Genomic DNA, 23,118 nt, shown 5'->3' on the forward strand with positions numbered 1-23,118 from the left:
ACAAAAGACCAATTACAATTTATACCTTGGAAGGGTGCATTCTCATATCATCGGGCTTCTGGAGAACGGACAGAAGAAGTGTATTGCATAGTGTGGCCTGAAACAGTTGCAGGTCACAGAGAAACCAAATAGCAAGTGGTGTCCTCCTGATGGTTGAAAGAATTCTCTCTACATATCCTGACGCTTCTCAGGTTGTCACTTAGTCAGATTTATGAGTTGGCAACAGAATCCAGAAGAAAAATTCAACCATGAGCTTTGCTATGCAGGATCTGCTTCCTATGTTCCCTAGACTTTTGGAAGTAACATACGGTCCATAGTTTTATTGAAAGAAGTCTAAAGCATTTCGAATAACATTACTGAACTATTTGACGTAGCTAAAAAAAGATAACAAACAGAATTTGTATATCATTATTCAAATAAACAAAATGCTGGATTTTAAGTAGGTCTCCCAAGATCTCTAAGTACACCAATGTTCCATTTACCAAAGTTGAACAATTTCGATTTACACAAGACTACTCAAAAAAAGTCATTTACAAACTGTCCTTTCCTGGTGAATCAGTCTCTGAAATAAACATTTCCGCATAGGGCAAACTTAAGGCAAAGAAATACACTTCTTCCATAAAAGTGGCTAAGCTTATTTTGGTCCCAAAGTTGTTGAATTCCAAACCTGTTATTCCTATCGAAAAAAGAATATATAGGATGTGCAGTCGGTCTTCATCTTCACGTATCCTCTAAAGGGCAAGTACTCATAGATTTATAGTTTGAAAATACGCCTATGGGAGTACTACAAGTGTGTTTTTGCAAGCATGGGTTGAGACAATAACCGCCCATCCACTGCAGTACAGACAGCTTTACTCGACCATCTTTAGACTTATGTGAAGTTTAAAGGGGCGGCACCCCCACCCTGATCTTATTGTTCACTGTAAAAAAAAGACTGATCCAGGTATTACCGATTGATGTTTTTGAAACCCTTACTCAGAAACGGATTTTTTTTTTTAATTTTAAAGGTATGAATTTATAAATAAAAGAAAGAACCAATGCAGATTAATGCTATATTAGAACGGTATAAATGAATTACTCGTCACTAGGCTGTTTATATTGAAACCATTAGGGTTTCTACAAGGTTGCCTATTATTATTTTTTTTAAATGTGATGATAATAGAAATATCATTGCTCAAAGCATATATGATTTTCAGTAAATGACAAAACCTACAAGCTCTTAGGAGAGCTTGAAAGGAGGGAGGCCGTTCTGTTGCAGGAGCAACACTTTCGTTTCATCCTATTATTTCCCAGTTCACCAATTTCAGCTCATTGCTAGAAAGTGGTCAGGGTTTAACCTCCTCAGTGTTTACTCAAATTGTGGACTGCAGGCTGAATTGGTGGATATGACATTACATTTTGGAAATCTGCACATAATTCTTACCTGGGGCCAGAAAGGATGGTTTTCGTTAGTTATTTGAATCACAGTATGTGCATTAGAGTGGTATTTTATCGTCTGTGTCGGAAAGGACAATCTGAAGTTATGTTACTTGGTATCGCTTGGGTAATACTATGAAAAGATTTATAGATTAGTTTGTTGTTGTCAGGCTACGTACGCACTTTTAACTAATAAATCAACATTATTGTTTTTTATGCTTGGTTTGAGTTTTCAGTGAAGCGTTAGTTTTTTACAATCCTATTATTCAAATTAAATTTTGAACGTATCTGGATTGGTTTAGAAGCCATGTCTTTGTCTCAGGTATGAGCCAAATTTGCTGAGCACCACGATTAAAAAAACCACGCACCTCAGAACGAATTATCATATCGGATTATTAGCGTGGTGAATACAGTACATGACTCATGATCGAAGCGTGCTAGGTTCTCATACCTAAAAAGTCCTTAAGATGTGCGACCGTTGCCTGGCCCAATTGCCAAGAAATATGGACCTTATATGGACCCTATGCTTCTTTCTAAAATATTTCTATGCTTCTTTCTAAAATATTTCTATGCTTCTTTCTAAAATATTTCTATGCTTCTTTCTAAAATATTTCTATGCTTCTTTCTAAAATATGGACCCTATGCTTCTTTCTAAAATATTTCTATGCTTCTTTCTAAAATATTTCTATGCTTCTTTCTAAAATATTTCTATGCTTCTTTCAAAAATATTTCTATGCTTCTTTCTAAAATATGGACCCTATGCTTCTTTCTAAAATATTTCTATGCTTCTTTCTAAAATATTTCTATGCTTCTTTCTAAAATATGGACCCTATGCTTCTTTCTAAAATATTTCTATGCTTCTTTCTAAAATATTTCTATGCTTCTTTCTAAAATATTTCTATGCTTCTTTCTAAAATATTTCTATGCTTCTTTCTAAAATATGGACCCTATGCTTCTTTCTAAAATATTTCTATGCTTCTTTCTAAAATATTTCTATGCTTCTTTCTAAAATATGGACCCTATGCTTCTTTCTAAAATATTTCTATGCTTCTTTCTAAAATATTTCTATGCTTCTTTCTAAAATATTTCTATGCTTCTTTCTAAAATATTTCTATGCTTCTTTCTAAAATATTTCTATGCTTCTTTCTAAAATATGGACCCTATGCTTCTTTCTAAAATATTTCTATGCTTCTTTCTAAAATATTTCTATGCTTCTTTCTAAAATATTTCTATGCTTCTTTCTAAAATATTTCTATGCTTCTTTCTAAAATATGGACCCTATGCTTCTTTCTAAAATATTTCTATGCTTCTTTCTAAAATATTTCTATGCTTCTTTCTAAAATATTTCTATGCTTCTTTCTAAAATATTTCTATGCTTCTTTCTAAAATATGGACCCTATGCTTCTTTCTAAAATATTTCTATGCTTCTTTCTAAAATATTTCTATGCTTCTTTCTAAAATATTTCTATGCTTCTTTCTAAAATATGGACCCTATGCTTCTTTCTAAAATATTTCTATGCTTCTTTCTAAAATATGGACCCTATGCTTCTTTCTAAAATATTTCTATGCTTCTTTCTAAAATATTTCTATGCTTCTTTCTAAAATATTTCTATGCTTCTTTCTAAAATATTTCTATGCTTCTTTCTAAAATATGGACCCTATGCTTCTTTCTAAAATATTTCTATGCTTCTTTCTAAAATATTTCTATGCTTCTTTCTAAAATATTTCTATGCTTCTTTCTAAAATATGGACCCTATGCTTCTTTCTAAAATATTTCTATGCTTCTTTCTAAAATATTTCTATGCTTCTTTCTAAAATATTTCTATGCTTCTTTCTAAAATATGGACCCTATGCTTCTTTCAGAGTGTTGATGTTATAAATTTGACCAAGGACAATAAAATCTACTTTCGAATCAATGCAAATAGATTTTATTTTGAAAGATGATCAATAGTCCTTCATGAGCTGACCAAAGTGTTCAGGATCACTTTTTTGATAAAAAAAAAATCGTTCATGCAATACACCATTTGAAGAATATCGTGGGGTTGACATTTTCAGTGTTGCAGTAGATAAAAAAAAACAAAAAACAACAACAAATCTTAATTCAAATTTTAAGACTAGGTAGGGATGTTTTTACATGCAAGTAATAACTGTCCATTATGCCTTGATAATCTTTGTGATAAGGGGTCGGGATCTTGTGCTAGTTGGTGTACCTATTACTTGTTTCTATTGCTTTGAAGGGTACGAATAGTTCGGTTTCATTACTACTACAGAGAGGGAAGTACAAGTAAGAATACATTATTAGACCAGTCATCTTTTTGTTTAAGGGGTTAGATACCTAATTCCAGAGAATTTGAGGGGGCTAAACCACTTTGATATTATGACACGCATTAAAAAATAATCTGGCTCAAATTTTAAGATAAGGGAGGGGCTTGTAACAATTGGCTGTTATGCCTTGGTCAGCTTCGCGATAAGGAATTGGTATTTTCTCGGTAATTGGTGTACCTAATATTTCTGTCTGATCCATTTGAAGGTACGAAAAATTTGGTTTCATTTTCACTATTGAGAGAGAAATACAAGTAAAAATAGATTATTAGAGCGCGGTCATTGTTTTGGGTTAAGGGGTTAGAAACTTCAGTAAATTAGTTTACACTTTATTCGATCAAAATAATTATGATACAGAATTCAAAGACGACCTGATGGAGTTTTAATGCAGAATCGGCTGGACGACCATATTCTTCTCCAGGAGCAGGGGTTATGAACGTAGGGGCAGATGATAGATAAACTATCCGTCAACAAATGAAATATTATTATTTTTATACAATCCTAAAAAGGGCTTATGCCAGATTGTCCTCTCACTGACTTGGACTATCTTTCTTAGCTTTTTCTGCAATTAGCCATGGCTTGATGCCTGCAACTACTAGAGTTTAATTTCAAATCAACAAATGAAATGACATCATCTTTATACAATCCTAAAAAGGACTTATGCCAGATTTGCCTCTCACTCACTCGGACTATCTGTCTTGGCTTTTTCTACAATTAGCAATGTTTTGATGCCTGCAACTATTTGATTTTAATTCAAAATCTATGACCAGCTTTCAAGCAGAGGGGTGGTCACGCCCTCGGAAATGCCACTGAGCCCAGTCTAAACCTAATGGCAACTTTGTGTTTGTTATATATGAATCCGTTTTTTTTCGATGGTGAGAACAAAAGGTGCGGAGACATTACAACTTATATAATTGTTGGTCACAGAAGTATGTATATTGTATTATGTATGTAGAGGTAGGTACCTGTCCATTATAATAAATACAGATACAACTATTCTAGATTAAACTAATTCTTTTCAAAAATTGACAAGGTGCAATAAATTTTGATTTATTTTCTGTTTTATAAAAGATGAATCTCAAGACAAAGAACACTCTCTACCCTCACCTTACCATTCGTCACAAAATGGCATCAATCACAGTAGTAATAATGGCAAAAAGAATGGATCTATGCTGATGCAAAGTATTCTTTGCTTTTGTGAACATCCGCTTTCATGGTCTTGTCACCTGGCTTCCATCCAGCAGGGCATACTAAAAAAAAACAACGAAAAACCTTAGTTGTAAAATAAACGCAGAGATCGTATCAACTTGATCAGAATCAAAAGACATACCATTAAATTTTTCGAGGAACCACTCAAATGCTGCTAGAGATTCTCTTAGGTCCAGAGATCCACTTAGGTATAAAATGGTATAGACAGTTATCGGCAATCTTGTTAGTTCAAAGAGCAAAATAACCTTTTAACGACAGTGAAAAATCCAATGAAGGGGTGCAGTTAGGGTGTAAAATATTATACTTAAAAACGAATGTATTATTGACTTTGCAACCGCAACTTTCATTTAAAAAATGAGAATTTATCAAACTCGTTTTCCCAGTCTAATCTTTTTTCTTGTAAATGAGCAAATAACAAAACTTCAAACATACCGGGGTAAAAATGTGTATACGAATTGTCTGGACCACTTACGACTTCCGATTATTCATGTCGACGGGTTTTAACTTGTTAAACGTTAAACCCGTCATGTTGACGAGAGCTTCTCTCAACTCTATTTTTTAAAACAGTAAAAAACTTTAGCGTAAAGAGGCGTCCAGGAGGGAACAGTCCCTTTCAAATACGGAGTAATTTCTGTTCGTTTTAATTTTTAATATTGCTCCTTACTATCAGTTAAAAAAGCTTGTTTTTTTTATTTAATTTCTGAACGTTTTTGAATTAATGCATGTTTTGATTTTGGCTCTTTTCGCACATGAATAATTAAAACGAAATTTGCATATTAATTTATTTTTATGGGTAAGCTTCCTCATAGTTTTATCGGACGATTTTGAGAAAAAAAGAGCGGAAAGTAGGCCTAGTTACCGTCCACTTTTTTGGTTATATAAAAAGGCAAATAGAACTTCTAATTTTTTACGAACCGTTTGTGTTAGTAAAAATACACGTAACTTACGAATTAACTTACATAACGAACTTCTATATTCGTATGTTTTTATCACGCATATGAAGGGGGTACACTAAAGCTTAAATTTTGTCCCAACTCCGTAAGAATGACCGCTGAATCACAAAGGCCGTAGAATAAATAGCTGAAATTAATAAAATTACTTTAGCGTAAAGAGCGAGGTATTAGGAGGAGGTAAAACCCTCATATGCGTAATAATTTCTGTTCGTTTTAAGTTTTGATGCTGCTCCTTACTTTCAGTTGAAAAACTTTTTCATATTCATTTTTTCATTGTTCTTAAAAAAAAAAAATGCTAAAAAAATCCTGCACCCCCTTCATGAAAATTTTCTTCCCTATGGAAAGTTCCCCCCGCGTAACCCCTTCCCCAACCAAAAAATCCCCCTGAAAGCGTATGTTCACTTCCCAATAACCATTACTATATGTAAACACTGGTCAAAGTTTGTAACTTGCAGCCCCTCCCACGGGGACTGTGGGGGAGTAAGTAATCCCAAAAGACATAGTTATTAGGTTTTTCGACTATGTTGAATAAAATGGCCATCTCGGAATTTTGATCCAGTGACTTTGGGAAAAAGATGAGCGTGCGAGGGGGCCTAGGTGCCCTCCAATTTTTTTGGTCACTTAAAAAGGGCACTAGAACTTTCAATTTCCGTTAGAATGAGAGCCCTCTCACGACATTCTAGGACTACTGGGTCGATACGAACACCCCTGGGGAAAAACAACAACAAACAAATAAACACGCACCCGTGATCTTCTTGTGGCAAAAAATGCAAAATTCTACATTTTTGTAGATAGGAGCTTGGAACTTTTACTGTACGGTTCTCTGATACGCTTAATCTGATGGTGTGATTTTCGTTAAGATTCAATGTCTTTTAAGGGGCGATCCCTCTATTTTCTTAAATAAGGCATTTCTCAGGCTCGTAACTTATATATTTAAAATCAGCATTAAAATGCGATTCTTTTGATGTAGCTATTGTTATAAAATTTTCGTTTTTTAGAGTTTCGGTTACTATTGAGCCGGGTCGCTCCTTACTACAGTTCGTTATCACGAACTGTTTGAAACGCTAAATTTTAGGAAAAATCTTTCAAACTGACGACAGTTTTTGTAAGTTCAAACATGCTAGGAAACAAAAAGAAAGAATATGCTAAAACAAAAAGAATAATGTAATTACAGAAGGTTTTTCTATATTATTATGAATGGGCCTCGCAGCTTCAACTCTAGAACTCTATCGATTTTCAGACTGAATTAACGGACAATCTAACAACATCTTAAGCCGTTGAAGTGTAGGCTGGGAAAAGTGTAAATAGATCGCTTGCTCTGTACTGGAAAACGTCTCAACAGATACTAACACATTCAACTCCAACTAGTTTAAGCGTGCGGTTATCACAATTAACAAGTGTGGCCTTTGAGTTTAGTGATGATATCCACTGTATTTAGAATAATTCTGAATATCATATTAAAAAATAATGGGAATGAAACTTTAAAATTTTAGTAGTCAGATTTGTAACACTGTGTAAAAGTGTTCTGTACACTTTTTTCCGATTTTACAGATGAGCATCAACGAATCTTTATATGGTGTCTCTTATTATACGGCCCCACCTTCTTGGGCGGGAATCACGCTTAATGCAAGAATTAAGCATACAAAGGACTGTGTTAAATCATAAATATTAAAAATAACTTCATCCCCCTCCCCCAAATTTTTCTTTCATTAAATCCATTAATCGCTTTTCAAGTTCATATTTTCCCCTTAAAGTTAGTTACTTCTATTAGAAGCTTATTTCTATTAAGCTATTATGTACTTCTATTATAATTATTCAATTAAGCGTGTGGTTATCACAATTAACAAGTGTTGCCTTTCAGTTTAGTGAAAAGGTCTACATATGATGAGGTTCAGATTCTGGTTCAAATAATGAGGTTATTTATTTATAATGAGGTTTTATTTCTGGTTCGGATTCCGTTTCAAATAATGAGGTTACTTATTTATAATGAAGTTATATTATATTTGAGGTTTTATATATAATGAGGTTTTATTTCTGGTTCAGATTCTGGTTCAAATAATGAGGTTATTTATTTATAATGAGGTTTTATATATAATGAGGTTTTATTTCTGGTTCGGATTCCGTTTCAAATAATGAGGTTACTTATTTATAATGAAGTTATATTATATTTGAGGTTTTATATATAATGAGGTTTTATTTCTGGTTCAGATTCTGGTTCAAATAATGAGGTTATTTATTTATAATGAGGTTTTATTATATTTGAGGTTTTATTTATAATGAGGTATTTATTTTTCCAATAAAAAAAAACTCTAAGTTCTGACTTCCACCTGTGAACCAAAAGAAAAGAATATGGTAAAATAAAAAGAATAATGTAATTAAACTAACAGTAGCTTAATTCCTGTAGAAAACAGCTTAAGGGAACGGCAGGTTTTAGGAAGAAGGGAAGATACATGACCTAATTCTCAGTCTTAGATTAATAATAGAGAACTATCTGAGCCATCAGATCTTTCTAGTCATCGTTTTTACAGATTATGAACATGTATTTGATTCAGCTGATACAAAACATTTAATAAAGCTCCTAAAAATTAACGAAATGTGTAGATGCTTGGAGGTTTCGAGAAGTCAGAGAACAAGAAGAGGTAGTCAGAGTATTAACATTAATTATAATATATAATTGATGTTTAGATGACTATGTAGTTTATAATACGAATAATTAAGGATGAAAAACTGAAATGATATGAAACTTCATATTAAAACTGAAAAAAAATTAACGAAATGTGTAGATTCTTGGAGGTTTCGAGAAGTAAGAGTACAAGAAGAGATAGTCGGAGTATTAACATTAACTATAATATATAATTAATGTATATAATATATAGTTTATAATATGAATAAATAAGGATGAAAAACTGAAATGAGGCAATAAGGAAATTGGAAAACCGGGCAGTATCATTAGTAAAGATAGTGGATCCATTGAAGACGTAAAAATTAGAAAAGCCAAGGAATATGACATTTTTCAGTCAGAATTAGTTTAGAAGGATAGGAAAATGAGCCTCTTAACTAGACTTGAATATTAGAAACCATAGTAAAGACAGTGGTCAAAAATAGTCCAGGAAGGTGGGCGTTTCAAATAGTTGAGGAATATTTGTTAAATGTTTTCCAGAGGAAATGCTCAATTTTAGGTACTTGTTTGACAGATTTTAAATTATACACATAGTCTATCAAGGCCGTATCCACAAAAAAAGGGGGGGGGGGCTTAGGGATTTGAGCCCCCTCTCCGAAACATTTATCGGACTGGTGAAAATTTAACAAAAATAAATATGAATAGCTTGAGGTGCTCCTTCGGCTAAGAGCATATCAAATAATGAGTTACACGCAAAAACTGGTGCAATTAGACTTTCAATGGCTATACTGAAAGACAGGTTAATATGGCTAGGCTATCCTTTCAGGATGAAGGATGGCAGATTGGCAAAGATCGTGCTTTTTTTTTCATCTATCGGCGGCCAAACGAAAAGCCATTAATCCTAGAGTGGCCAGATGGAGCACATTTGCACCATTTTGGCGCTTTTTTCTGGCGGCTGGGCAATGAATTTTTGGAATCGGCACATTTTGAGGGAAAAATTGTTCATTCGGCACATTTCCATTAGAAAAATGGAACTTTCGGTGCATTTCCACTTTTAGCCGGCGCAACTTTAGACCAAGCAACTGGCAATAATGGTTCATCCCCAAACAGAAAAGGAACAGGTTGTAAGTGAGTATTTAAAGGAGTAAATAGCGAGGAAAACCACACTGTCTTTTCATCATAAACATGAACAAACAAGAAGAACAATCGGGAATTCTGTTTTCAAGAAAGTAGAATTCTTTATTTGAATGAATATTTTGACCCTATGTCCGAGGACCATCCTCAGAAAAACATAAGTATATGAAAGAAATGAGACTAACAATAAAATACAACCACTGAAACTAAAATGAAAAAATAAAAGTCCCAGCATCCCTACTTATAATGTAATATTAACGTATTTTCCTTTAAGTCTCTTTATTTCATATATTTATGTTTTTCTGAAGATGGGACGGTCTAAATATTCATTCAGACATAAAATTCCACTGTCTTGCGAAAAGAATTCCCTATTGTTCTTCTTGTTGTTGATGTTTATATTCAAAGGAGATTTGAACTTCATGGAAGGGTGTTAAAAGTGATGCTTTGATTATACTGAGGTGGAAGAGGAGCGTGAACTCACACGGCTTGGCGCTGCAATGGAAAAGTAGTAATAGTGTATTGTTTAAGCTATAATGTCACAAGAACACAGTAAGAGCAGAGTAGCTGATACTTGAAAAGTGATTCCTTGTTTTTAAATAAAACTGTCTTAAGTACGTAGGCTACTTGACAGACAGTGAATAACAATTAGCGTCAAAATATTTTTAATTATAGGGGAAAAAGACGAGTTAGAAAACTGAAGTAGTTAAAAGATCATCAACATAGTTTAAATACAGACACGCTAAACTTCGATAGAAAAAAAAGAGTAATACAAAAACATTTCACAAAGACATACTTTCTAAGTTCAAATATACTGTTAGAACAGTTTCCTAGTCGTAAAAATAGTGGAGTGTTTGAACTGTACATACAGCACATTCAAAATAAGAACAATATGTCTTATAGAGAGTAATAGAATTTAACGATTAAGCACAGATCAACGATTTAAAAAATGTAAACACAGCAAGGAAGAGCAGTAAAATAAATGACATCATTTATGAATGACATCATTTTTTCAAAAAAATGAAGTTGTCAACAGCAGTATTTTTTTTCCAGCTAGACAGCCACATTTACAGGCTAGAAGATGAATTTTCAAATGTAAAATAATAAATAGCTGAGACCTTCACATCAACTTTATCAGAAATCAGTAACAGCGTTTAAGGTGAATTCGAAGGATATTTCCCCAGGAAAGAAAAGTTTCGTCCTTTGAAAAAAAGAGCATTTTTAAAAAACAACAAAACAATTAAGGTATAAGCCTAGAGAAGGACCTTAAGAGAAGGAAACGAGGTATGAAAACAATTAGTACTTCACAATATGCAGAATAATTGTAGTTAACACAGTGTGCATGCAGCACCGCTATACTTTGCCCCCCCCCACAATTCACAAATATATAGCCCAAAGTATATATTTTCAATGCATTCTGCCACTCGTTACTTGTTTTTCCGGATCTTGTTTCATCACAGTTTACAGTACACGGGTTTAATCAATTTACAGGTACACGGGTTGAAACATGAGAGATGCATTGGGAGAATACATGGGAAATATATAATTTTGACTGTATATTTGGACATTGGGGGGGGGGGTGTATAGTGTAGCGGGGTTGCATACAAAATGTGTTAACTCCAATTATTCTGCTTCTTATGAAGTATGAATGGTTTTCGGCATCATATATAAACTATATATGTAAAAAGAGAAGAAAATTGAGAATACAATGCCGTCAAAATGCGATGGTAGCACCAACGGAATATTATGAGGAAGACAAAAGTAGGAGAGTGGAAGATCAAGATTGTGTACAAGGTAATGGGGGGTTAGGGTGTTTGAAACCCTCTCGACTCATAAAAAACGTAACAAAATCAGTACAATAAACAAATGATGCGTTTTTTAGTTGTTTTTTTTTTTTTTTTTTTTTTTTAACCCACACAACAAAAAAATCCTTTTGTAAAACCCCCTTCGAAACAAATCCTGGATATGGGGAGGATGCAGGAATACTCTTTGTTATTCAAACTATCGGTCCTCAATTATTTTGCTTTCCTCCTTTTTTAACGTTCGAATTTTAGATTTTAGACTTTGTAAACTAATTTACAAAGCTTTTTTGAATAAGCCAAAGAGAAACAACAAAAACATTTCCCCTGGAATGGCATTCATAAGGAGTGCGTCGAATATCCCCAACTGGTAAACACGCCAACATAAATAGATAAAGAGAACAGATCATAAAAGTAATTGCAAAATAAGTCAGTCAGTAACGAAATTAATTTAAATTTGGAAGAATTCACTATAGAATAATTAAACGGCAGCTCGAGTACTTGCACTATCCGCAATCCAATTAAATTATGTATTATGTCCTGAATTGTAATTGATTATTGTATTATGTATTTTGTGCAATGTAAGATGAACGTTGGAAGCCAAAAAGGAGCCTGTTAAGGATTCCAGGTGCTTTCTTCAGAAGAAGTACAATTTATGTTTTCTGGCATAATATATCACCATTTTCACATAACTATGTGTGTCACCTTAAATGACACTACATTTTCACAAATTTACCGATTAAATACTCCACTATGCACGTTTGAATTTCGCAAGAATATACTTGTTTGATATCGCAAACATACTTGACTTAAACTGGCTCAAAAACTAGTCTGTGACTGCGAATCGTTTACATCATGCGGCAGATTTTCAACAGACAGAACAGTTTGCACAGGAATCGTTTCAAAATGGAATTCCTCTTCATTTAGTTTATTCCATGGAGTATGTTTTCCACGCATGTCAGCTAAAATCCCACTCGTACGTCTTTTATTCAAACAAATTCGAACAAACTTTTCAGTCACAGCAAGTACACCTCTGAAAAAGGCTTGACAAACTCTGATTCTGACATTATCCACCATAAGAAAATACTGGTATGATATAGTGCGTCGCAGATCAGATTTTGAAGAAGTCTTTTGACTTTGAATCTCCTTAGTCTGCCCGTCAACTTTGCCCGTTGACTTTGATTTACATCGTCTTTTGACTTCACTGCTGTCAATCAATTCGGCCAAATATTTCCTCTTCTTTTCAATGTCATCAAGACTCCAGAACTCCGCAAAAAGAACCTTCGCCTGATCATTTGAAATCCTCTCATGACATTTAAACGGACACTTACACGGAACCATTTCAACTTGCCTACCTGCAACAAATTTGCCGCCAGTAGTAAAATAGGATTCCCCTTTCAAACGTTTCCGTTTTCTATCATCTTTGCTCATACGACCAAAAACCTGCGTTGGATAATTGACGTCCCAGTCATTTGAATAATTGCTAGCAGACTCTTGCAATATTTGAAAGTCTGCTACTCTCTCAATCTCAGATCCTTCACTTACTGCATGTCTTAATCCTGAATAATTAAACGTATCTTCTGGAAATGGTTCATCATCTGAGTTATTTTTACTAGAAAAGACATGATTCTCCATCTCATTCTTCACTGGATATGAGTGCCAATTTAAAACTGAACCCGAAGAGCTTGGACCTAATTCCTCACCAGAGGTATTAATTTCATGAATAAAACTATCTCCAGCATCACTTTCTCCTGTATGGTACGATATACCTAAAATATCAGGGTCACTCTCACTTTTAACAATCACTAAATTGACAGCATTATCTAAGCATGTATTCTCTTGTTTCATTCTCTTAGCATTTCTTGGCGCGTCTTCTGAATGCAGCGCCATCTCTTCGATTTCCTCTTGAGATCGCGTAGGTGCTCTTCGATCTGTAAAAATCGATCATTAAGCAACACATGGTCGAAATGTTTGTCATGAATCACACTAATTTGTCATCCATATAGTCCAACTCACTGTCTCTAATATGCCTTAATCATTGAAGGATATTCACTGACCATCACTTGATAACTGATGAATTATTCGTCAAGACTTGGTCAGAATAAACCGAGTTCGAACTATTCACTTCTTCAGACCCTGCAAATGTATGCTTCAAAAATGAGGCTACGAAATTAACAATCCAATTAGCTATAAATTAGTTCAAAAGAGAATGCTTTAGATAGGACGTACGACAAAAAGTCAAAGTTAAGATACATTCTAACATCGAAACTGAATTCAGAGTTCAATTTAATTCAATTCAATTAAATTTTAAAATTTAATTCAATTTCAATCTGAATTCAATTTAATGACTTCTCACTAAATGAAGACATTCAGTGTATATGGTGGGTTGAACACATATATATAGACCAGTGTAATTTAGTACCATTGAACAAGCTTGAAAGTTCGTTACTGTGATGTAGACATGGAAGCGAGGATGACCGAATATTAATTCACTAAGGTCTTTGAGGATTCATTGGAAGAGCTTTAAAGCTTTATATCCAGTCCGTTTTCAGTTAAATTTTCTCTAGGAGCAGGTCGCGTAAACAAACAAGCCACAACATTTACAGACGACATCCCAAGCTTCCAAGCAGAAGAAACGACTCAAGACTCTAAGATACCCTCACACAATGACATGAGCTACATTGAGAATAACAACACATCCAAATGAGCAAGGCCGTATCCAGGGGACTGAGGGTCTGACCCCCCCCCCAAACTGTCCGACACATAAAAACCTAACAAAAATGCATATAAACAAAATTGAGGCGTTTTTCGAAGTTTTTTGTTAACCCCCCCCCCTCGACCAAAAACCTGGATGTGCCCTTGCTTATGAGTATTTCTTATTTTGGTTATGAAAGAACAACAAGTAAGGAAACCTATATACTGCCATGTATGTAAAATCAAAATGAGCGTGTAAACACATTCAGACCGAAAACATAACAACAGAATATTTTTGCTCCATTTTTCTAATTCTTTAGGTTAGACTCCTTGTGTTCATTGTTCTACATATTTTTATAATTACGTTATCAAATTCAATATTCAAACTTGATTTTATTCTTTTTTTACATTGATTTTTGTTCGTCTTAGCTTATGCCAGGATTACATTATAATTACACTTGCAGTAAAATCAGAATTACACACGACTAATGCCGATCTCAATACTTTTATAAAGAGAACAATTTTGAACTTTTACAGATAGAATTTCGACTGACTGGCGAGACTAGAAATTTAAGACACAATCTTTTAAATAAAAAAAAAAGATAGAAGTTTAAAACTTAAGACTTGGGTTTATTTAGACATACTCTAACTTAAAAACAATAAAAACACATTTACATGTATTAAATTACTATGACTTGTTATAGGCTTCCACAAAATAGGGAACGAACCCCCTTCTATATTGGTTTGTCTTAAACTTAATGGGGTTTGATTTCAGCTTTGACCTGGTTAGGCTATTCACTGCATCATCTTGTGGTAAAATGTGGTGGTGCTGGGGAGAAGCAAGAAATGTTTCACCATCTTCAATATGAATCTCGCAAAAGATACAAACTTATGCTACTACTAACAACTCACCGCAGCCCCAAGCCACCTGAGCTCGACATAGCTACGGACGCTCCTCCTCCATTCCACTCAATTAAAAGCCCCAATCTTTACATCTTCCTAGGAAGTTCCCATTTCCCTTAAATCTTTCCTTATGACTTCCTTTTACCCCAACCACGGACGACCTACTTTCCGACAACCTGTCATCCTTCATCCACAGAACGTGCCCTAGACATCTCAGCCTTTTTCTCACTATAGCCCAAGAAAGCTGGATTGAACCACATTTTTTGTACAACCTACTGTTTGAATTACGATAAACAAGCTCGGGTCTGAAGAGGGGAACATCTCTTCAACCACAGTGGGAGGACGTCAGGGCAACAGCTCAGCTCCGTGATATCTGGCAAGGATTCCTAGACGCCCTATACGCCATTCCTGGCTCTTGAGAATCTAAGGTCTGGTAAGCTAAAATGAGATTAGTGTTGCTACAAGCTATTCAAATCAGGGACTGGTCTTTTCATTTTTCCATTTTTGTAGGACAAATGTGGCTTTAAAAACAGCAAAAAACAAAATGCCGTTCATGAATCTTGGCTATTTATAGAGAGGTGAAACTATGGTACAGCTCGAGCATTCGAAGCCTAAAGATAGCGACCTGGAACTTGTGTTCCACGAAATATGACGATTGATGAAATGACGGACGGCTAATGAAATTGCGCGAACAAAAGCGTGATATTTCCATCATGATCAAAAAAAGACATCTCAAATGGCTAGGTCACGGAATGAGGCGCACGGAAGAAACTCCCGCACGCCAGGTACTATGTAGCCCCCGCTTCTTCGTGAAAAAAAAAGAAAAAAAGAAAAAAGAAAAAAAAGGTGGCCAGATGAAATCTTGGTATAACGTCGTCAGAAAGGATGTCGAATCGTTTGGGGGATTCCGAAAGCATGGTCACAATTGGGACAAGGCGTGAATGGAATTTCTTCGACCAATCACAGAACTCCATGGAAACATTCAATCCAGCAGCTTCGTAATGCCGAGTTGGGCTGAATACCCTGTGTCTAGTCTTAAGTAAGTAAGTAAGTATGTAGTCCAAAACGTTTCACTAGGAAAACATAGGTTGTTGTATCAGTAACACTAAAGAAATTACATAATCATTTGACCAATCATTGTATGGTCACACTAATCCCAATCGTAAGGAAGCTTTTAGTACACCATGCATGTAGGACCAAAAATAAGTCTATTTGCCTAGAAGTGCCGTAATTTTGTCAAAGTCTTGGGGGGGGGGGGGCAAAGTTGGAGCTAATTTTCTCAAATCAAGTGGTCAGTTTCTGTGGATACTTGAATTATGCAGACTTATCTTAGTTTTGACAAGATTTATAAAGACTAAATTTCCACTGAAGGGGTAAAATGGGACCATTACGCCCCTTTGTCTACTGCTTGTGTCTAAATGATTTTTTAAGATTAAAATGTAACACTTTAAGACTTTTCCTTAAATAATCCCCGAATTTAGGAGTTGATGGGAGGACCTTTGAGACTCAATACATTGAAAACCCCTGTATGACCCATATTTCATTAAAGTGTAATATGTTCGACTATTGAGATCGTTCTATGAAGCCTCTATTATAAATTGGTTACTGAAATGAGTTGGGGCATTCGCCCCAACTCATCTGACGCCCCAACCTGATACTGCACTTATCATTACACGCCCGGAGACGCATTATTATTATTATTATTATTATTTTTTACAGTTGTGACAAAAATTGTTTTTTTTTTTAGTCTCAAATCATGTGGCATTTAGGGGATGCCAGGACATTGGCGGGTCAGCAGATTGTCCTCTGATTGGTTCTAGCCGCTAAAAAAGGCACTTGAATTCAGAACTAGCGATCAAAAGAGCTTGTTCCCTATTTTCAACGACTATCTCTTTTATTTGATATCCCATAGGAACGAAAGAACATACACACGTGGGAGACTTTTAACTCCACTAAGACAAAAGTAAAACAGCTCAAAATAGGGTTTTGATGAACACTTTTACTGCTGATAAAAACAGTTTTACTGCTGATGATGAACACTGTATATGTGTTCGAAATATCCAGTTAAGAAATTTTATATCTGCTTACTGTCAATAAAAAGGTTTCATCCCTATTTTGAACTGTTTTACTTTCGTCATGGAAAGGCAGTGTGGTCTTCGAAGTTATCTCCACTAAGACAAGGCTATGGTATTAATCTCGATACACATTCCATGAGATCAAACGACCGCTTAAAAAGGGTTAGTGTTCAATTATAATATTTACCTTCTCCATGTTTGTCAGTAAACTGGAACGCTTGAACAAGACGAAGTGTTTCATCAACGGAGCGACCAACTGGGAGGTCGTTGATGGTGACTTGACGAAGATTTTGTTTTGGATCAATGATGAAAAGGCCACGGAACGTTACACCTTCCTCTTCTAAGTAAACTCCATAAGATTTGGCAACACTGCAATTCTTGTCAGCTAAGAGTGGAATATCCATATTTCCAAGACCACCCTGTTTTCGTGGAGTATTTATCCTAAAATCACAAATCACAAAGTATTTATCCTAAAATCACAAATCACAAAGAATTTATCCTAAAATCACAAAGAACTATGAAAATTTAAGTCAGATGAAAGACTAGTTTCTTGTGTAACAAAACAAACTGACGTAAGGATAAAACTACCGTGGGAGGGGTGGTAGTGACGCAGTTTATACCTCCATTGCTGCATATTCAAAAATATGTGTTTGCTGCTATTCTTAAACAAGAGAACTTTTAAAAATTAGCGCAAAATTAATCTAAATCGAAAAATAAAAATAAATTAAGTCTTGGCTGATTCCGTGATCTTATCCGCCTTTTTGCAATTTACGGTCCTTTTTTCGCATATTTTCTGCTGCTGGTTAAGTCTTACTTGATTTAATTCTTTACTTTTGAGAAATAGCAGGGGAAAACCTAGACAATTATTGTTTTTGGTCCTTCTATTTTTTTATCGAGTGAAAATTCGGCATTTCTTAGTAGAGATAAAAACTTAATGAACAAATCTTATTCTATATATGATGATGGCCTAATATAATAAATATCTGCAAACTTAATCCATTTATATTTTTCCTAGTAAGAAATCCCCCCCCCCCCCTTCCCACCAAAAAGCTATTGAATAAACGGTGATCTGAAACATGAATTACAAACAAATGCTTTTACATTTTGCTCTAAATAATAATACCAAAAAGATAATTTGACGATGTCACAGCAAAACCATATAATAAACATTGATTCTTCGATAAATCCTGCTTTGAATAGCCTGAGATAAAGCTAGCGTAAAAGCCCCGTATGTCACAAACATATGTTGGCAACGTCGCAAAATGTATCGTGGATCTGTTTAGAGAAGGTGTCGGCGGAAAAATAAAAGCGCTGCGAGGGAGGGTTCGGCAAAAACCTATCGGCCCACGCCAGGCAAAGACGTTGAGTTGAAGACAGTTAAGAGGGAAGTCGGAGTCTGTACTGCAGACTACTGTTGATTTAAATACCAATTTGGGTTAAAGCCGCGACAAAACAACCAAAAGTGATCAAATACATGCTGAATGTGCGCATTAACTTATTCAGGACCTAGCACATACAGTACCAACTGACACGCTTTGGATCCTGATGCCCAGAAAGTAATCAACCTTGCTTTTTCTTCTGGAGCAACAGCTAAAGCCTCTCAGCATACAAAGCCTAGAAGGAAAATGATAGATGTATCTTTGTTTACACCTAGGCAAAAATCAAATTTTAGCAGTACTTGCTGCCTCTCCTAGTAGCTCGTCTGGAAGCGTTGTTGCACCAAACCCACTATCAGTCACAACACGCACTATCACTAATAGTTTTTTTTTTTTTTTTTTTTTGGCAAATTGTTTAAAGTATTACTTTCAAAACAGTAGGCATGTGAAAAAAGTAGGCTACCAAAAACAAAAGAAAAGACAATAATTGGGATTCACGCTTTGTTTTTTTCTTCAGAAAAATCAATTTAGATTTTTATGTCGAGGTTACATTTTCTACTAATAATTTTTAATGAGTTTGCAAGTTGTCTGAGCAGCTGGATCAAGAAAATTGATAGCAGAGATGTAAAGCTCATAGGCATTTCGTTTTTGCTCCGAAGAGCAAAACCGAAACCATCAAGTATCTTGTAATGCTTAGCGACACGCTCGGAAGATGCAAAATGGTTTGTCATACTGATGCAAAAGGGATCACATAATGATGCATCACATGATGCATAAGTCAGTAGTTCAGTTTTTCATTTTAGTTTTATTGATTTTATCCTGTTGTAAGTTGTTTCTTCTTATATGTTTTTGTATTGCTGAGGACAGCCCTTGGACATGGGCCGAAATATTCACTCTAATTTGTTTCCCACTGTCTTGAGAAATTCCCTATTGTTCTTCTTGTTTTTGTGTTTGCAGTAGTATATGATACCCCACACAGCCAAGTGCGATCCGTTCCATTTTGAGGTTGTTTTCCTTTGACACTGTAACTAACTGCCATGCCTGGAAGAATGAATGGGTAGCACAAAACCTCTATGAGATATGCTCAACCGGAGTTTCATTGAGCAAACTCCGTTAGGAACGGTTCCATAAAGGCACCCATATCATTGGAGCTACGCAAACGCAGAGCTAGTAAAAGTCGGCTTGTCTATAGAGACATCTACTTCTACATCTACTTCGACATCTGTACTTTTTATCAGTACATCAGTACTACATCTACATCTACTCCGACATTTCCGAAGTGAAAAACAATGCTTTAATACATCTTCGTGGAAAGAAAGTAAGAGATAAGATAATATTTATTTCAACAAAGCGACTATCACAAGCCCAAAAGGGCCGAATTCGCACTTCAGCGTCAGTACAACATCATAAATTGCAATCAATAAAAAGTCAAACGATAAAAAGTCGTAAAGTTAAAACAGGGAAAACAAATTTAAACAAAAATGTAGCTACCAAGAATTACAAAGTTTGCAATTGCAAAATAAACACTCAAACTATAAGATAAGAGTGGAGTGAGAAAAAAAAGAAAAAAAAAAGGGGGGGGGGTATTAATTTAAAATTTCAACTATGTGAGGGATTAATGTTCTTAGATAAGATAAGATATTTAATTTCAAAAAATAACTATCACAAGCCCCGAGGGACGCATTCCGGAATTCGCATTCCAGAGTCATAAAACCATAAAAATAAAAACAAATCATAAAAATAGCACAACAACTAAAAAACTGGTTAAACAATGTCAAAGACAACTAAATCAGAAAGGCAAAGCCATTCATTTGTCAAAAAAAAGAAAAAATTAAACGGCAATATGTCAGAAAGTTGAAAAGGTAAGTCGTAAAACAAAACTAAAGGAGTGAGATAAAATTAGCGTTGAATAGGATTAAAAGAGAACATATAAACAATCGGTGGGAACAAACGAATCAAACAAACAACGACCTAAAGCACCTCACATGAAAGAGAAAAAAAAAACGGGGGGAGGCGAAACTAGTTGGCTATTTTATTTATTTTTTCTGTGATGAAGGGGACAAAGGTTTTTTTTATATCTGGATGTAACGCAACGAATGGGGGACAAAACTGGGATGGGCTCAGAAACAGCTCGAGGCTGTCGTAATCTGGATGGTGAGTGACGTTTGGGGAAAATACTTGCCGTCCGAGGGTTCGTTATTGCATTTTTTGAAAAACGGAGGCACAACGACGACCTCCTTCGCTCAAGGGTTTCCAAACTAGCTTTTTTTAGGAACAGAGAGTAAGGCACCTTGCCTTCTTTGAAAATTATTCGCAAGGCTCTTTTTTGTATTGACTCAATTTTGTCTGATTCTTCACGGGAGATGCCAGGGTGCCAAACTGGACAAGCATATTCAAGATGCGGACGGACAAACGACGTGTACAACCTTAAGGAGTGAGAAGGGGGGACGCTATATTTATTTAGGAGCTTAAGGAGGGCGATAGACGCATTAGCTTTATGGATGATATCTTTAACGTGGATATCCCACTTTAAATTTGACGAAATTGTGACTCCAAGTAATTTAACCGAGGATGCATAAATTTCAGGAGGGATAGGATTAAGAAAACAGGGCGAGGATTTGAGGAAACAAATCGGCATTATCATGGACTTAGAGGGGTTTACGGTCATATCTAGGTCCAAAGCCTCACTTCCAATTTCATTGAGAATACTCATAGGGTCGCTTATTAAATTTCTGAAGCAACTTTCAACAATCGTTAGGTCATCAACAAATTTCCAACGGTCAGGAACTTCCTTCGCAAGGCTGTTAACCATGACTGAAAAAAGGAGGGGGCCTAGGAGAGTTCCTTGGGGTATGCCATTGTAGATAGGGAGAGGATTTGAGTAATGGTTCTGGTATTTAACCACCTGTGATCTATTTGCTACAAATGAGGCAACCAATTTTACCAGTAAGGGATCGATATTGAACTCGCTTTCTAGTTTCTCAATTAAAATATTGTGGTTAACAAGGTCAAAGGCTTTCTGAAGGTCAATAGAAATTAAGTTTAGCCAGGAATTAGGTTTTTCGAGGATTTTCCCGATGTGGTCAATAAGAGAAACGAGGTAGTGGGAAGTAGAAGTTGATTTTAGGTTTCCAAATTGTTTCAGGTCAGTAAGAGGTAGGACTTTTTCCTTTAGCAAATCTGCAAGGAATCCTTCATACAATTTTGAAAAAATAGGAGTAAGCGTAATAGGCCGAACACCATCAAAGCCAGGCTTTCCATTTTTCTTTTTCAAAGGGGTAATAAAACCCTGTTTCCAAATTGTTGGAATTTGCCCAGACTTAGTAATTTCGTTAAACAGGACAGACAAGGGCTTAGACAGGAAGACACCGAAGGCTCTAATAAGGGGAAACGGGATATCCAAAGGACAAACACTTGTCTTTCTTAGTTTATCAATTCTTCTTTCAATCTCAGACGGGGAAACAGTCGGGAAAAAGAGGGATGGGGCTTCTGTTGATAATTGGATTGGCAATGCTGGAAGGCTCTGGACAATGGAAGCGAGAAATTTATTTAGATTATTTGCAGTAACATCAGGGGGCTCTGGTAAGTTGAAATAAAGCTGGTCAAGACTCCTGCCACATAGCTTTTTAACCTCGGAATACCAGTTTTTTGGCTTATTAGTGAACAATTCTTCGATCTTATTTTTGTAGTATGATCGTGCCAATTTACGAATTTCTCTTTTAATTGATTTTCTTAATATATTGGCTTGATCGAGTTTACCATTCTTAAACAGCTTCAATTTGGTTCTAATTAGTGTTTTTATTGTTTGATTAATAAAGGGTTTGTCACTTGAGCACCTTTTAAACCTTTTTTCTGGGAAACAAATTTGATATTTATCAATTAGCTTTTTATGAAACGTGGCTGTTTTCTCATCAAGGTTTTGTAAACTATAAATGTCGGACCAATCTTCAGTACTCAGCCACATACCAAAAGAAAGAAGACCAGAATTTTGAAGGGGGCGGTAAGTGCTATAAGTCTTTGAGAAAGTATGCTTAAAAGTTGAGGAGGGGGACAAAAGAATGGAAAAATGATAACTCCCACATAATGGGGGCAAAGTTGAGGGAGGGCTGTAAAAATTATACATATTAGTTAAAATAACATCAAGAGAGGTATTTCCCCGAGTCGTCGGTGTTTTAACAATTTGCTTTACTTTAAGTGAAGCACAAAAGGAATCCATTTCAAGGTCGTTGGCATCGCCAACTAAAAAAAGGCCAGCATTGGGGTACTTAGAAATAACAAAATCAGCACTTGCCTGTAATTGCTGGACAAAATTACGTTTTGACTCGATATTTTGATTTGGGGAATAATAGAAAACAGCTATTGCAATAATACTAAATGGACGAGGGAGTACTTTTGGTCTAACACTTAGCCAGAGGATTTGATCATACTCGGATAAATTAGGGACTTGAATAACCTTTGGGTAAAGGTGACTCTTAGTAAAAAACAGAACTCCGCCACCTTTTTTCCCGAGTGGGTGGTCTGAAGGACGGAGTTTAATAAACTCTGAATAATTTGTCAGGTGTAGGGACCCTGGGTCATGGGATTGAACTTCAGTAACAGCTATAATATCTATCAAATGTG

At 35.3% G+C, this 23,118-nt stretch overlaps 1 protein-coding gene across 1 annotated transcript in view; it reads right to left on the reverse strand.

Annotated features, from left to right (window-relative positions):
• Window positions 1–4,772: 4,772 nt before the first annotated feature.
• LOC136035646 (peroxiredoxin 2-like) overlaps window positions 4,773–23,118 on the reverse strand; it is a 40,809-nt gene continuing 22,463 nt past the window's right edge. Inside the window, exons 4-5 of the mRNA XM_065717551.1 lie at window positions 17,310–17,563; window positions 4,773–4,988 (exon numbers count right to left, since the gene is read on the reverse strand). Coding sequence (XP_065573623.1) covers window positions 4,906–4,988; window positions 17,310–17,563 — 337 coding nt within the window. The 3' untranslated portion in view covers window positions 4,773–4,905. The remainder of the gene's footprint in view (window positions 4,989–17,309; window positions 17,564–23,118) is intronic.

The sequence above is a fragment of the Artemia franciscana genome, chromosome 14, assembly GCF_032884065.1.
Source record: "Artemia franciscana chromosome 14, ASM3288406v1, whole genome shotgun sequence".
Taxonomy (NCBI): Eukaryota; Metazoa; Arthropoda; class Branchiopoda; order Anostraca; family Artemiidae; genus Artemia; species Artemia franciscana.